Source organism: Melopsittacus undulatus, chromosome 3 (genome assembly GCF_012275295.1).
Source record: "Melopsittacus undulatus isolate bMelUnd1 chromosome 3, bMelUnd1.mat.Z, whole genome shotgun sequence".
NCBI classification, from domain to species: domain Eukaryota; kingdom Metazoa; phylum Chordata; class Aves; order Psittaciformes; family Psittaculidae; genus Melopsittacus; species Melopsittacus undulatus.
Genome location: NC_047529.1, coordinates 48,336,721 through 48,350,797, shown reverse-complemented (window position 1 = coordinate 48,350,797; position 14,077 = coordinate 48,336,721). Strand labels below are relative to the sequence as shown.

The 14,077-nt window shown below is 36.9% G+C and overlaps 1 protein-coding gene across 1 annotated transcript in view; it reads right to left on the bottom strand.

Moving 5' to 3' along the window:
• The window catches only part of DOP1A (DOP1 leucine zipper like protein A), a 52,290-nt gene extending 40,877 nt beyond the window's left edge, over positions 1 to 11,413 (bottom strand). The window contains exons 1-7 of the mRNA XM_031052622.2: positions 11,276 to 11,413; positions 9,800 to 9,981; positions 7,839 to 8,009; positions 6,071 to 6,260; positions 5,665 to 5,763; positions 3,709 to 3,808; positions 1,184 to 1,293 (exon numbers count right to left, since the gene is read on the bottom strand). Coding sequence (XP_030908482.2) covers positions 1,184 to 1,293; positions 3,709 to 3,808; positions 5,665 to 5,763; positions 6,071 to 6,260; positions 7,839 to 8,009; positions 9,800 to 9,981; positions 11,276 to 11,413 — 990 coding nt within the window. The remainder of the gene's footprint in view (positions 1 to 1,183; positions 1,294 to 3,708; positions 3,809 to 5,664; positions 5,764 to 6,070; positions 6,261 to 7,838; positions 8,010 to 9,799; positions 9,982 to 11,275) is intronic.
• Between the last annotated feature and the right edge of the window lie 2,664 nt (positions 11,414 to 14,077).

Sequence of the window (14,077 nt, the reverse complement as noted above, 5' to 3'; positions counted from 1 at the left end):
CAAAAACCAAGTGAATTATCCCTGTTATAAAAGTTGGACACTCTTCATTCTACTGTAGCAGCAGTGCCCGCTACCAAAAAAAGAAAAATAATCAAATGAACTATATCAACTCTATACCACTGCTAATCTTTCCAGCCAGAAAAGCTCTGATGTCACTAATTAAGCTAGAAAGAGCATCAGATTTAAAAAGAAGACTGCAACCTACTAACAAATGCCTACATTTTGCTGGAAGATCACCACATCTTGTACAGAAGGTACAAGTAAAATTGTACCTATTCAAGCCTGTCTAGACTTGGATACTTTCCGAATCATCAGCCATGGGAGGCCGAAGGGTGACAAAAGAAGGGTTAGAGTGCACCAAGGAGGTCCTTGCTGCAGTGGAATTCTGCAGTCTCTTCCTCATCAGCAGAAAAGCAGATCTCATTACCTTAAGATAAAACTAAAGTGCTAGCTATCAGCTTCAAGTTGTTATGAGCTAAATATTCTTATGTCAGCTATTAATACTGGAATCCCCATTTATTCCCATATACAGCACTACAATTCTGACTGAGTATCAGAGAAATACTGACCTTATTAATTTGCCTTAATGATAAAATGTCTTCCTGATTTCAAGGTCAGATTGACAGCATCTTGAAAGACATCTGTATATCTTAACTGATGTGAGAGGAGGAGTACAGTTCTTGAGGCCAGGTGATCCCAGCTCACTTAGTAAGGCTTTAGAGGTCAAATAGGATGACTGCCAATCTGCTCGACTATTCTAACTGCCAATGGACAGCAGAAAAGACATTCCCCTTGCCTAGAGGTAAGGAAGATCTTTCTTACTCAGACCTTCTATCTGATAAATTTTTTCTGATTCCCAACAAACAGAGGGGTTTCCAGATCTACAGAAGTAGAAGAGAATTCTCCAATTCAGTTTTATGAAAAAATAGGCTGCAGTGTTCTGGGCTCACAATCAAGTATCTTCCATGTATGCTACACATTCACTGTGGAAGAGGAGAGAGAGAAATCTAGTACCAAAGAAATCTCATGTCTCCGTTTTTCCTCTGATAAGATTTTAGAAGCATAGGACACAATACCACAAAAAGAAAATACACAGTCACGCTGAAAAGGGAAGTCAAAAGGTAAAGATTGACTAGCATCCATTTATGAAGATATATGCCACAATAGAAGATTGTATAGATACCTGGACTAACATCTCCTTAGAGAAGTTGTTGAAATAGTAAGTGGCATGCTCCTCGGGATTACTGTGCCTTGTACTTCTGGGTCCTATAAGGGCACCATTGTTATCAAAACCTTCAGGCAAAGAAAAGACAAGGCAAATAAATATTTGTCTCTTAATATTTTGCCAATTTCTTTAAATTAGAAATCAACACACTAGAGCTGATAACTTACCAAGATGAAGTCCAAGTAACGTGGCAAGAGAAAGATGATTTTACAGAGTTTAATACAGGAAACTAAGTGATACTTCCATGCAAACAGTTTGCACACAAATTACAACCTTTAGTTTTATGTAACATTATTAACCTAATTACTACTTATAGAAAAGAAATAAATGCTAACATTGACAAACCACATAGTCCTAGAGTATCTTCAAAGAAACCCCATCCAACAAAAGTATTTCAATATTATGGGAACACAAACTTCAGTACTTTAAATACAAAGAGATAATAAGCAAAACACTCTGACATGACTAAGGTACTTAGAATATCAGTCATATTACACAAAACAACTATTTTTTTTAAGCTAAATGAAGGAGATAGATCTTTGTTTTGAAAGTTTACATCCTTTCTTTTACCAACTAAACCTTTTATTCTACAAAAAAAAAGGCTTAAAGAAAAAAATTAAAAAGAAAAATCAAGAAGTTGGTCAGGATATGACCCCGTTCCAAAGAAGTGTTTTCCACGGCTTTTGTCCTAAGTAACAAAAAGATAAGGCAAGTGTGGGAAGATGCATGCCCTTTAGCAGCAACTTAAATGCTGTTGACAATGGTTAAGCTAACCTATACTTAAAGTGATGCAACATGATTTTTATGCCTAGAGAATGTTAATAGACCACTCCTAGCTATAAAACAATAGGAAGAAATAGCTAACATTAAAATTAAGTAATTTCATATGGAACAAACTTCAGAGGGTCTTCTGACATAACCGATCCTTGTCCCCTGATGTTTCACATTAGTAGAATATCACAATAAAATAAGAGCACCACAGAGTCAAAACAGAAATAAGCAAAAAAAAGAAAAAAGAAAAAGCTATTAATTCAGAAGGTCTCTCTGAATGCCTGGCAAATTAAGGCACTAGGTGTTCACAAAAAAGGACCAAGAACAGGCACTATAAAACTATGTTCTGAAGTTATATTAGCTTCCAGTAGGGAATATGCTCATGAAACAGTTGTAGAATGAGGTTCCACAACAAAAATACAGCATGATATTTTAAACACATAAAAATATCCTTTTCAATGATGGCAAAAAAGACATATCTAATCCACCAAATTTAGATGAAGCATTAGTCCAGTGTTTAATCTGGAAAACTTTTTTCTCCTAAACTGGAAAATGTAGGTGTGGAGCATGACAATGCATTTCACTGTCTTTAAAAAAGAGATGATCAATTTGCAAGTCAGTATCTTGAGAAATGATAAAAGAAGCTGAGATTTTTCCATATTTATCTTCTAGATCCCTGAAATACCTACAGCAAAAAAACCAATCCTGTCATGCAAAATTCTTCTGCCAACTTCATTCCTCCCTCCGCAACTTCAGTTCTCTCTCATGTCCCTTGACTACTTACTTCCTTGCTCCCCAGTCACCCACAGGCCAACTGCCTCTGATGTCTTAACTGTCAGCTGGGAAAGATGCAACAGCATCAAGGCTCATGGGTAGCCTGAGAAGTACATATGTGCTTGCTGGTGAGCTGGGAGGTCAAACGAAAAATGATAATAGCAGATAGTAAACCAGTCTTCCCCTCAAGTAAAGAAACCATTTTCTTTCTCTCCACCCAGTCTCCAGTTTCATATAAAAATTAAACATGTATTGTATCGATATTCTACCATTTGGTAGGCATAAAAGCACATATCCTGTATTGAAATAATGTTCTAGTCAGATGGAAAACAGAAGAGATTGGCCATTCTTTAATTCAACCATGCAAATCTCTAAGACAGTTTAAAATTTTCATGTTCAAGCCTCCATCAATGTAATATTAACATTTTTCAACATTCTTTTGTTTTCATCCCTTCTATGCTGTTGTGTTCCAACTGCCACTTACACTCTATAATGTCTGTTCTCTATTTTTTGCCATTTTAAGTTTCCAGTGAGACAAAGGTTGCTCTTCAGTGTCCATTTACACAGGCCTAGTGCACCAGGCCCTAACCCCTGAATGTGGCCTACAATTGCTATCGAAAAATTCACCAAGAATTTAGTGTCCTGGCTTTGGTTGGGACAGAGTTAATTTTCTTCACAGTAGCTGGTACAGTGCTGTGCTTTGTTTATTTGGGTTTTGGGATGGTTGTTGTTTTATACTTTGGACATTTATATAACAGGAAAGAGTTAATGTTCTTCATCTTTTATGTCCATGGAGAGAGACAGTGCCTCTCTTTATGATACAAATTAAGTTCTGTATTTTTCCAATAATCTTTCTCTGCAATATGTTAAAATACTGCTAATGAACATACAATACTTCCTCCACTTTAACTGAAAAATTAAATGAAATACAAACCTACCTAGAAGCCATGCATAAAGCCTTCGGTTGAGTGACATATCCCTGCGCAGCACTACATGAAGGGCTGCTGACAAAATTCTTATCATGTCTGGACGTGTTGCCTGAAAATGTTAGAAACATGATTAAATTTGATTACATTTAACTATGAAAAGTAACATAAGCTAGCAGCTATGTTATCTATGCTAGCAGCTTAATGTACACTAAAATGTAGTTAATTTCATGTTCTGACATTTCTGAATCCAGAACAGTACAAGAAAACAAGCTTGCTTGCTTGAGATACTAAAATACGACTATCATTTGGAACAGACACATTGCAATAACATGCACCTTTTATGAACAGCAAAAATCCTTGACCCCACTGATAGCTCATTTTTATTATGAGACATTTCGTTTTGTTCATTAGGCAAAAGCCTTTGAAGCAAATTCGACTAAAATCCAATGTAAAAAAAATCTGAAAAAAATTTAATACCTTTCAATCTCTTATTATTTTAAATGTTTATGTAAGTCTTAGTGTTAAAAAATGCCTGTGTTCATAATTTCATCATTCTAGCACCTGAGCAAAGACATAATAGTAACTGATAGATGTGAATGAACCACTTTAGCAAGAAAGAACACATCTTTTCACAAGAAAGGGCAGATTTTCCATAATTTCTAACAAGATGAGAATTAACTTTATATAAGTCTTCCTTCAGAAGTAAAATGAAACATGGATAATTTAAAAACAGGAAGTGGCTACCAAAAAATGCAAGAGGAACAAAAAAATCACCTAGAGGTTGTGAGATCTGTCTCACATTACTGCTATCTGAAGGCTAACCACTCACCTAAAAGCAAGAATAATTTTCAGTTGTCTAGTGTTCTGAATCAGTCATGCTAAGAGAATTAACTTTTGCTGCTTCTGAACACGGGAATTTGAAATTTGCACATGAATAGGTAATTTGTTTTCTTATCAAATTATGGCAAATTAAAAGCTTCTGCACAGATTAAACATCATAATTTATATTGGATTTGGGCAAAAAGGAAATTCATGGTAGTCCTGCGGAGAAGGACTTGGGGGTGTTAGTCAATGAGAAAATGGACATGAGCCAGCACTGTGCACTCACAGCCCAGAAAGCCAACCGAATCCTGGGCTGCATCAAAAGGAGTGTGACCAGCAGGTCGAAGGAGGTGATCCTGCCCCTCTACTCTGCTCTCGTGAGACCTCACTTGCAGTATTGTGTGCAGTTCTGGTATCCTCAACATAAAAAGGACATGGAACTGTTGGAAGAAGTCCAGAGGAGGGCCATGAGGATGATCAAGGGACTGGAGCACCTCCTGTAGGAAGACAGGCTGAGAAAGTTGGAGCTGTTCAGCCTGGAGACGAGAAGGCTGCGTGGATACCTCATAGCAGCCTTCCAGTATCTGAAGGGGGCCTACAGGGATGCTGGGGAGGGACTACTCATTAGGGACTGTAGTGATAGGACAAGGGGTAACGGGTTGAAACTTAAAACAGCAGAGGTTTAGACTGGATCTAAGGAAGAAATTCTTTACTGTTAGGGGTGGTGAGGTACTGGAATGGGTTGCCCAGGGAGGTAGTGAATGCTCCATCCCTGGCAGTGTTCAAGATCAGGTTGGATGAAGCCTTGGGTGATATGGTTTAGTGTGAGGTGTCCCTGCCCATGGCAGGGGGGTTGGAACTAGATGATCTTGAGGTCCTTTCCAATCCTAACTATTCTATGATTCTATGATTTGCATATACAGAAGTTAAAGTTAAATCCAAGGTTAACACATTAAGTTAAAAAGCAGAAGGGAAGACATCCTGACATGAGAATAGCCAAATCTATCAGAGAAACTTTTACATGTGACTCTCACTCAATCTTGGAGAAAATCATTAACAAAGATCAACTAAATACTGCTACTGACTTAAAAACTGGAGTATATTTAGAAGTTTGCCAATTCATCTCTCATGTTAATAACCTACCTGGCTCATGTGGAAAGGAAAACAAAAAAGGATAAGGTCCAATGTGCTCCTCTGCACCAGAACACTGGTATCTTGCACTGATGTGCTTACTGCTTCCACCTGAAGTAACAGCAGACCCCCCAAAAATATTTATTTATTGTATTATTTTAAGAAGTTAGATAAAAAAAGAACACTCACAAAATAACAGCAGTTGTTTATAAATAGTGATATGTGCAAAATTATAAAATCATCTTGACAGTTTTTATCATTCACAAATACTTCAGCTTAACTGGAGCTATAACAAATGTACATTTTTATCTCTTCAAAGTCTATGTTCAAAGATACAGAAAACATAATAATATACTTTGGGGGGGTTTAAATATTAATAAGTAAGACCCATATCGTCATTGTTCTAACAGAACATTACCATTAATTCAATGTCACTGCCAATTATGTAGAGTTGATCCTCCATTGAAAGCTTCCTGTTCAAATGGGAGAGGACATAGGTGATGCCAGGCAAGCGAACTGCAGGGCTTGTGAGGAGGCTACCCCAGAGAGCACTGTAGAACGCTGACTGATCCACAGCAGAGGCAACTTTCTCCAACAGTGTGTTTGTTCTGCAGTAAAATCAAGTCAGTTGAATCAGGGCATGTATCACAGTCCTTGCCCCAGCCTCCAATTTTTATAAGTGTAAAAATTAATTGTTTCAGGCAGGTCAACACTTCATTTATAAGAGGCCAAGAGAAGCCTTAGTTATAGCCTCATATTGTATCCTGAGCAGTATGATCCAACTAAGAAGCCTATGGGCCAAGCTGGTTTGCAAAATGCCTCCACCTGCCCACAGTTTCTCCTTGTGTACTTCTGTTCAAAGAGCCAAATAACTTTCTCATCTGCTACTTAAAGCCAAATGTTGCTACAGACAGAGGTTTCAAAGAGACAGCAGGAAAGCACAGCTACTGAAAAAGAAAATTCAAGCAAATGATCTTTCATTCTTTGCACTGAGCACCACTGGCAGTAGCAGGGCATAAAAATACCACAACCCTATGACAGCACCTCTGCATGCTATGGCAGGCCCCAGGAGGCAAGCTGAGTAGCCCTTGTTCCCTGCTGCAATGATGCCAACTACACTGCTGTATCTACCTACACAGAAATAGAAAAAGACAACATTAAATTGCTCTTCACATACAAGTCGTGAAAATTCTAGCTTCTGAAGCTGGAAATATCAAGAATATGTAAGTGTGTGAACAATTCCAAAAATTCATAGCCTTGGAGTGTAACTTCATCCTTTAATATGTTAAGATTCTATTGCAGCACTCCAGATACCACAGTCAAGATATCCAGCAAGCCTAAGCCCTAGGTGAGTTAAGAAGAGCTACTACCTCCCAGGCCACTCTGCTAGAAAAGGAGTAATAACCTTTATAGGTGGATTAGATAGATGTATTACTGCTGTCTCTTACATACTTAATGATTATTTAGATATCTTAACAAGTAAATCTTAATAGAAGAAGCTTTGTTTGCCATCTTATATTCAGTTAAAGGTACGTATTTTAGACCAGGAATAATATAGAAGTAATACCTTTGAGGAAATCCATGGAAAAGAATCAAAGAGGCTTGTTCCTAACACGTTATGTGTCTCAATCCATAACAAGAATAATAGAATCATCCAGGTTGGAAAACCCTTTCAGAACATTGAGTCCAACTGTTAACCTAGCACTGCCAAGTCCACCACTTAACCATGTCCCCAGGTATCATATCTACACGTCTTTTTAATACCTGCAGGGTGGTGACTCCACCACTCTCCTGGGCAGCCTGTTCCAATGACTGACAACACTTTTTGTCAAGAAATTTTTCCTAATACCCACCTAAACCTCCTCTGGCACAACCTGAGGCCATTTCCTCTTGCTTGTTACTTGGGAGACTAACATATAACTCTAAGTCTACTTAATGTCAATTCCCTTTCAATAACAAGAACAACTAACAGTTAATTTGTCATCATTAATGTTAAGAATCTTCTGCCACACTATTCCATTGCAATTAATATGACTGGATGAAATCAAGCACCAACTATCTTAAAAAATAAAACCATATACAAGTCTTTGATAAAAAGTTGCAGAAAAAAACCCAAACAAAACAAACAAACAAAATAAATCGCCGACAAATCAAGCATATCACCTTATTAAGTTATTTAACCTTACCTTTCATAATACTCTGACCCCTCCTCTAACCCAGGCAGAATTCCAGTTAACAGTCCTTGCAGTCCTGGTTTCAATGTTTTGCCCAAAGGGAGGTAATAAATCTCATACAGACTCAATAATGTTGGCTTGACAGACATTGCAGCATTGGCAAGAAGTGGAAATAGTCCAGAACTGTGAAAAACAAATTATATCTTCTTTAAGAAGCTTCTTATGTGAGACAATTTAATTATACCTTAACAATGTTACTGGCTTAAATTCAACAAACTAACAATAAACCTACTGTTTATGATGTAGTATTTAAAGGATTGAAAACATTGGGTTTAAGTTCTGAGTTTACCATGAATGTAAGTGAAACTTCATGTAAGTTACAAATGTGGCCAGCTAAGCAGAAGCCACCTACATACTAAGAACATCTTTGCAATTGTAACTAAATATCGTAAATTAGTACAAAGAGTACCAATAATCAAAGACACGTGAACACAACTGTAGTTTTCAAAATCACTGAGAAAGCAGGTCAAAAGACTCCAACACATTAAGAAAATGAAACAAAAAAAAAAAAAGAAAAAAAAATCCAAGTTTGAGCCCAGGATCTTAAAATATACACCTACAAATCTATAACCCACCAAAATAAAGCAACAAAAAACCCAAACCAAAAACTCTGTAGACACATCACAATGTTATCCATGTTGGGGGGGGGGGGGCGACAGGGGAAGTGAGGGGACATCTTTTTGAAGTACCAAAAAAGATTATAAAAACAATTTTTGCCTTTATCTATCCACTACCCAGAAGAACTATTGTTTTGCATTGTCGACAGGTTTCTTTTTTCTGCAGAAAATGTCTTTTTGTTCTGTAACCAGTACACTACCCTACAGTGTTTCTTTGTAAAGCGCTTACTCATCCTTCAAGATTTGATGTTCAGACACTGTCACTCTGCTTTCATGAAAATACTGGAATCTTTGATAACGCCTTAATGTGAATGTCAGTCTTCTTCCAAGCACCAGTAACAATGGCTTTTAGTTACATTACACAAGGTAGCATTTTGCACTATCCTAGAACTTACTGTTAACAAGATATTGCAGCTACTGAAGCACTGCACAAGCCAAAAATGTAAGCTACAGATTCATGTTATCTTTAAAAGCACGGAAATACAGAAATTCCCCCTTCCCAAAATGTAACTATATATAAGCATCTTGACAGTGCAAGACAGAACAGCTGATGTTAAGGCATACAATTTATTTCCAAGCATTAACACACCCCTTTGCTATCTAAACAGAAAAGCAAAGTTCAATTTTATTCCGCTATTTCTCAAACTGATGAAATTCTAATCTCTAGGGATAGCTAAAGATGAAGAACCATGTGTGAGCACACATATGCACACACCCTTCTGTGCATTATATAACAAATAGCCTAAATGTCTTGCCCTTCCCATGCAACCAAAAGCCTTTAGGAATCGGTATATTTTCACTACATTTACATTTCAAGGTTATCCTTCCTTTTATTATCATCAGTTCTAGAGGCTGAGAAAAATTTTCTACTTGCACCTCATTCTAGCAAAATAGACCTTTTGACTGCTTGGAAGAGAAAGTTTCTTTCAATAAACTATATTCAAATTCTTTCCAATATCACTTAAAATAGAAAAATTAAAAGTGAATACATTTAAATAAGCATTAACACTTCCATTACTTTACATATATGCACAGAACTTCATTTATTTCATTGACAAAATAATACACTCTATGTTTTCTAGCTCTAAAATCGGTTCCTAATATAAGTTTAGGGGATATGTCTATCTTCCAATATACAATATTTGGGAGAAGAGTATTACACAAGCACTAGTAACATGAGGGAAGGAAACTCATGAATTCTTGCTGTATAACAAAACAGTATTATTAACATAAAATGCATGAAACCAAAGCCATCTCAACTATGCATTTGAAATGGAGATATTTAAATTATTGGACCTGTAGAGGAAAAGATCTTTGGCCAAACGCTTGGGTCCAATGATTTTGAAAATGATCTCATATGTTTCAAGTGCCTTCCGATGAACTCCTCCCGGTAAAGCTGGATGAAGACATTGTGCCAAGCGCTTGCCTATAGTCAGCTTTTTCGGTACTACCTGGTACTTTGCGTTGTTCTGTAGTACCTGATAAATCAACAAATTAAGAAAAACAGCACATTTATAAATTAGTTCCTGAACATGGTCATTAAGTCACAACATATGCCTAGGTTACAACACAAGAGAAAAAAAACAGACCACTCGCTTTTAAGATGTACCACAGAGCCTTCTCTTTGCAATGCCTTTCACTTGTATACTTGCTATAGATGTATTACCAAGCATTTAAAACTTCATTTGCAATGGGCTCCTTACAGCTTGTCCATTTCATTTTACTCATTCATTTTATTCATCCTTTTGAAGAAAAAAATTATGATCTCCCTTTGTTAAAATCAATTACCAGCAGCTCCCAGGACTATAAAACTGTGGGTGGTCAATCTGGGATAACTTCAAGAAGCCATCATAGAGTGACACAAGAAATGTTACAATAAAAAAAAAATTGAAAGAAATGAGACTTTATTCAAAGAAATTGTGCCACTTGCATTGACAACTGTACCGTCATTCCTGATTTTTCACAACATTTAGAGGGTAGAACTTAAATGCTTCAGAGCTGTAATTTTCTATGCAAAATTCTGCAAAGCTTCATATTGGCAAAATATATGTGGTAAAGGGTACTCTATGACCCTGACTGGAGATCCTTAGAAATACATAGAACTGATTAGAACAAGATTTTTACCAGTGGTGAGGCACTGGAACAGGTTGCCCAAAGAAGTGAATGCTCCATCCCTGGCAGTGTTCGAGGCCAGGTTGGACAGCGCTTTGGGCGACATGATCTAGTGTGAGGTGTTCCTGCCCATGGCAGGGGGATTCAAGATAGATGATCTTGGGTTCTTTCCAACCCTAACCGTTTTATGATTCTAGGATATCAGGATCTGTATTTATTTGTAAACTGTTCTTAAAGATCACAATGGTATTTCACATTCAACTTATTAACTGTTAAAATGAATCAGAACAATAACTGGTCAATTAATGATTTGAACCCCATTTTACTACTCATGCTTCGTAAAAATATTGCTGAAATTAATCCTGGCTACTATCTTTCACACTATTTCAATAATATTGATCTAGAAGTAAATATTAGTGATGAAAAAGATGTTTCATTTATTTCCACTAAAAATGTAAATACCTTTTACTTACAGTTACAAAGGGTTCAACTGTAAGTCTCAGAAAGGCATTTGTTTGATTCGTTTGCTCCTTAGACACACCCAACATTTTACTCACTGCTAAAATATCTGTAAGTGCTAGAACCTTGCACTTGGATAATTTTAAACCAGTACCCTTTGTCAGTTCCTGAATCTTTTCCAAGAGCACCTGCCAGGCATACCTTGTTTAACTTTCCAAGTGCCGATATTAGATCTGCCCATTCACTGGAATATTCAAAGTTCTTCAATGCTTTGTCAACAGCTGCTACATAGTTTCTGTACTTGGAATCAGTCAGTAGCTCTAGCTCTTCTGTGTTCATCCTCCCACAGTGTCCCCACTAGAGACCAGCTTGCAATTCATGTACAGACATCACCTGTTCAAAATAAGAAATAAAACCCCCTGCAACTGTTGTTTCCAGACATTATTAAAACAATTTCCGCAAAGCCATTACAAAATACCAATCTGAAATCAGTTTACAGCAAATCCTGAACAAAGCTAATATATTGCACACAAATATCTAACAATTCAAAAGTATACTTGCAATCAAGCCCTATTAAAACAAATAATTAAAAAACTACAACAAAACCCACAAAAAAATCCCACAAACCAAACAAAACACCCTAGAAAATAATGCCCTGCCCCTCCCAAAAGCACTGTTTATTCTAAACAATGCAAAAAAAAAAGTAATTCTGTTTTTTTTTTTTCCTCCTCCAAGATCATCAGCAGGAGAACCCACCTTTCCACAAATCAACCCTTCTGAAAACAGAAGTTATTAATTTTTCTTCCAGGCAGAAGACAAAAGTGAAGGACAAGTGCACAAGTCAGGCACTATTCAAGAGTATTTTCATGCATCAACCCTTCCTTTTACAAGACCTGGTACCCTAATTCAGCAATGCAGCTCTAGTTTGTTTTTATATTATCATCATCCAGCACAACAAAAGTATATGTTTACTAATGTTTCATAATCAGAGGCTTTTGCAATTTGCTCTATATATTGTCATCACATGGTAGTTTACACCGAGTAATTAAGATATCCTAATTCCAGAAATACCACCTCACATTTCTATACACCACACACTATTTATTTCATGAAATTCAATCACTATTAAAAATAAATATGTTTTTAAAGCTACTTTAACCCCAAGCAGTCACAACCCATAATGGGAAATCCTATTTTAGCATGTCTGCGAAAAAGGCAGCTTTTGCGCCCCTCTTAATTGGGGTCTTTTGGGACTTCTCCCTGATGCTCAGTTTCAGAAGAGACTTCACACTCAGCAGATGCTGCTCTCTTCTGTCTTGATTAAAGAAAAAAGGGAAGAAAATTGCATGCAGACACACAGGCTAAAGCATGATAGACAAAAAAAAAAAAACAAAACAACAAGCTAAATAAACTATGCAACAGGTATAAAGACACTATTCATCATACTGTCTGTCAGGTATGATAGAGTCAAACTTAAAACAGCAGCTTCAGTGAGCCTTTCCAAAATGACGGGTGAACATGTCTCCTTGGCCCCATTTCTCAGTGAGCGGCAACATAACAAAATAGCAGGATGGTTTGAAATGAAAACACCTACAAAACAATACAGCAGAATAATTAGCAAAAATAAAAACTGACATTGTGCTTTCTGGTGGTTCTACAGTTGAGGTAGGTAATAAAACCTCTTATCTTTAAATTCTGCCAAGGAAAAAGGTTGTGGTTTTAGACCAATCAGAAAAGACTAACAATTCAACTTACATTAACTCATGTAATAAAAACACTCATTTGTGCAAGCTGCATCAAAACCATGAGCACTTGTCTGCCTTTTAGCATATATGATAAATTTCAGAAGTTTTATACGGATGCATAAAACCTTTATCTGATTTGTAGTGTATCCATCTCTCCCTTCAAACAGTATTCTCCCCCAAATGGCTATAAAGCTGCTGTTTAATAACTTTGTCAACAGCCCTCATAAGGAGTTACCACTGACTACAGAACATAAAACCCCCAGTCTGGCTACCCAGTATTTTCAGCTACTTTCAGGTCAACTCCTTGTCATATTCTTGAAACAATGCTAAAAACTACAAATTATGTCACTATTAATACTGTTGTACATATTCAGCACTCCAAAAGGTAAAATGAAAATAAAAAAGCTGTACTCTGACATTTCCAATATTAAGACAGTTGTACATCAGACTTGAAATTTCATCATCATAATCTCATCAAGTTTATCACAAAGTGTCCTGGCAGATTTCTGCACCCTCCTTTTTGCTCCTTTAATTAGTAGATGCTTCTGAAGATAAACTGATAAAAACACAGTTTTAATTCTCCCAAATGCTTTTTAAAGTGTTGCTTCAGTCAGAGACAGTACGCTGCCACTCTGGGTCATGGAGAGGGATCTTCAAGAACTTTCACAGCCATAGGGTGCCAGACAAGCCTCTCTCCTGCCGTCACCACACTTACCTATCTTTTCTTCTACAGAACAATCAAAACCTTCCTTGGCATGTTATTTATTTCTTTTTTTTTTTTAAACAAAGGTATGAAGAGTACCGCCCTTTGCTTTCATTGTTTTGGCTTTTTTGCCCTTTTTGGCATACCTAATGAGAAGACAAGACATGTTTCTCAGATTGAAGGTTCAGCCACTCTCATGAGTTTGCATATAGGTAGTCACTGACCTGGTAGGTGACTATGCCTCTTTTTAATGGATAACAAAAAGAAAATGGAGGTGTCTAAGCAGAAGGCTATGAGGAAGAAACTATCAAAGAAGTACTATATGCTTTCAAACTACTTCATAAAACTGTATTTAAATCACATGTGATTGTAGAAGTAGCTCTTGACAACTGTTACTTTCAACTCCACCTTCTCCAGGGGATTTAAGAGCAGAAACACACAATTCTGGATATACGTGGATGCCTGTAGAGCCTTTAGTTATGACTTTTGACAGCAAAAGCAGCTACATAGGGCTGTGAATCTCCTTCTGCTAGGGGTTGTGGGTAGTGTAAACAC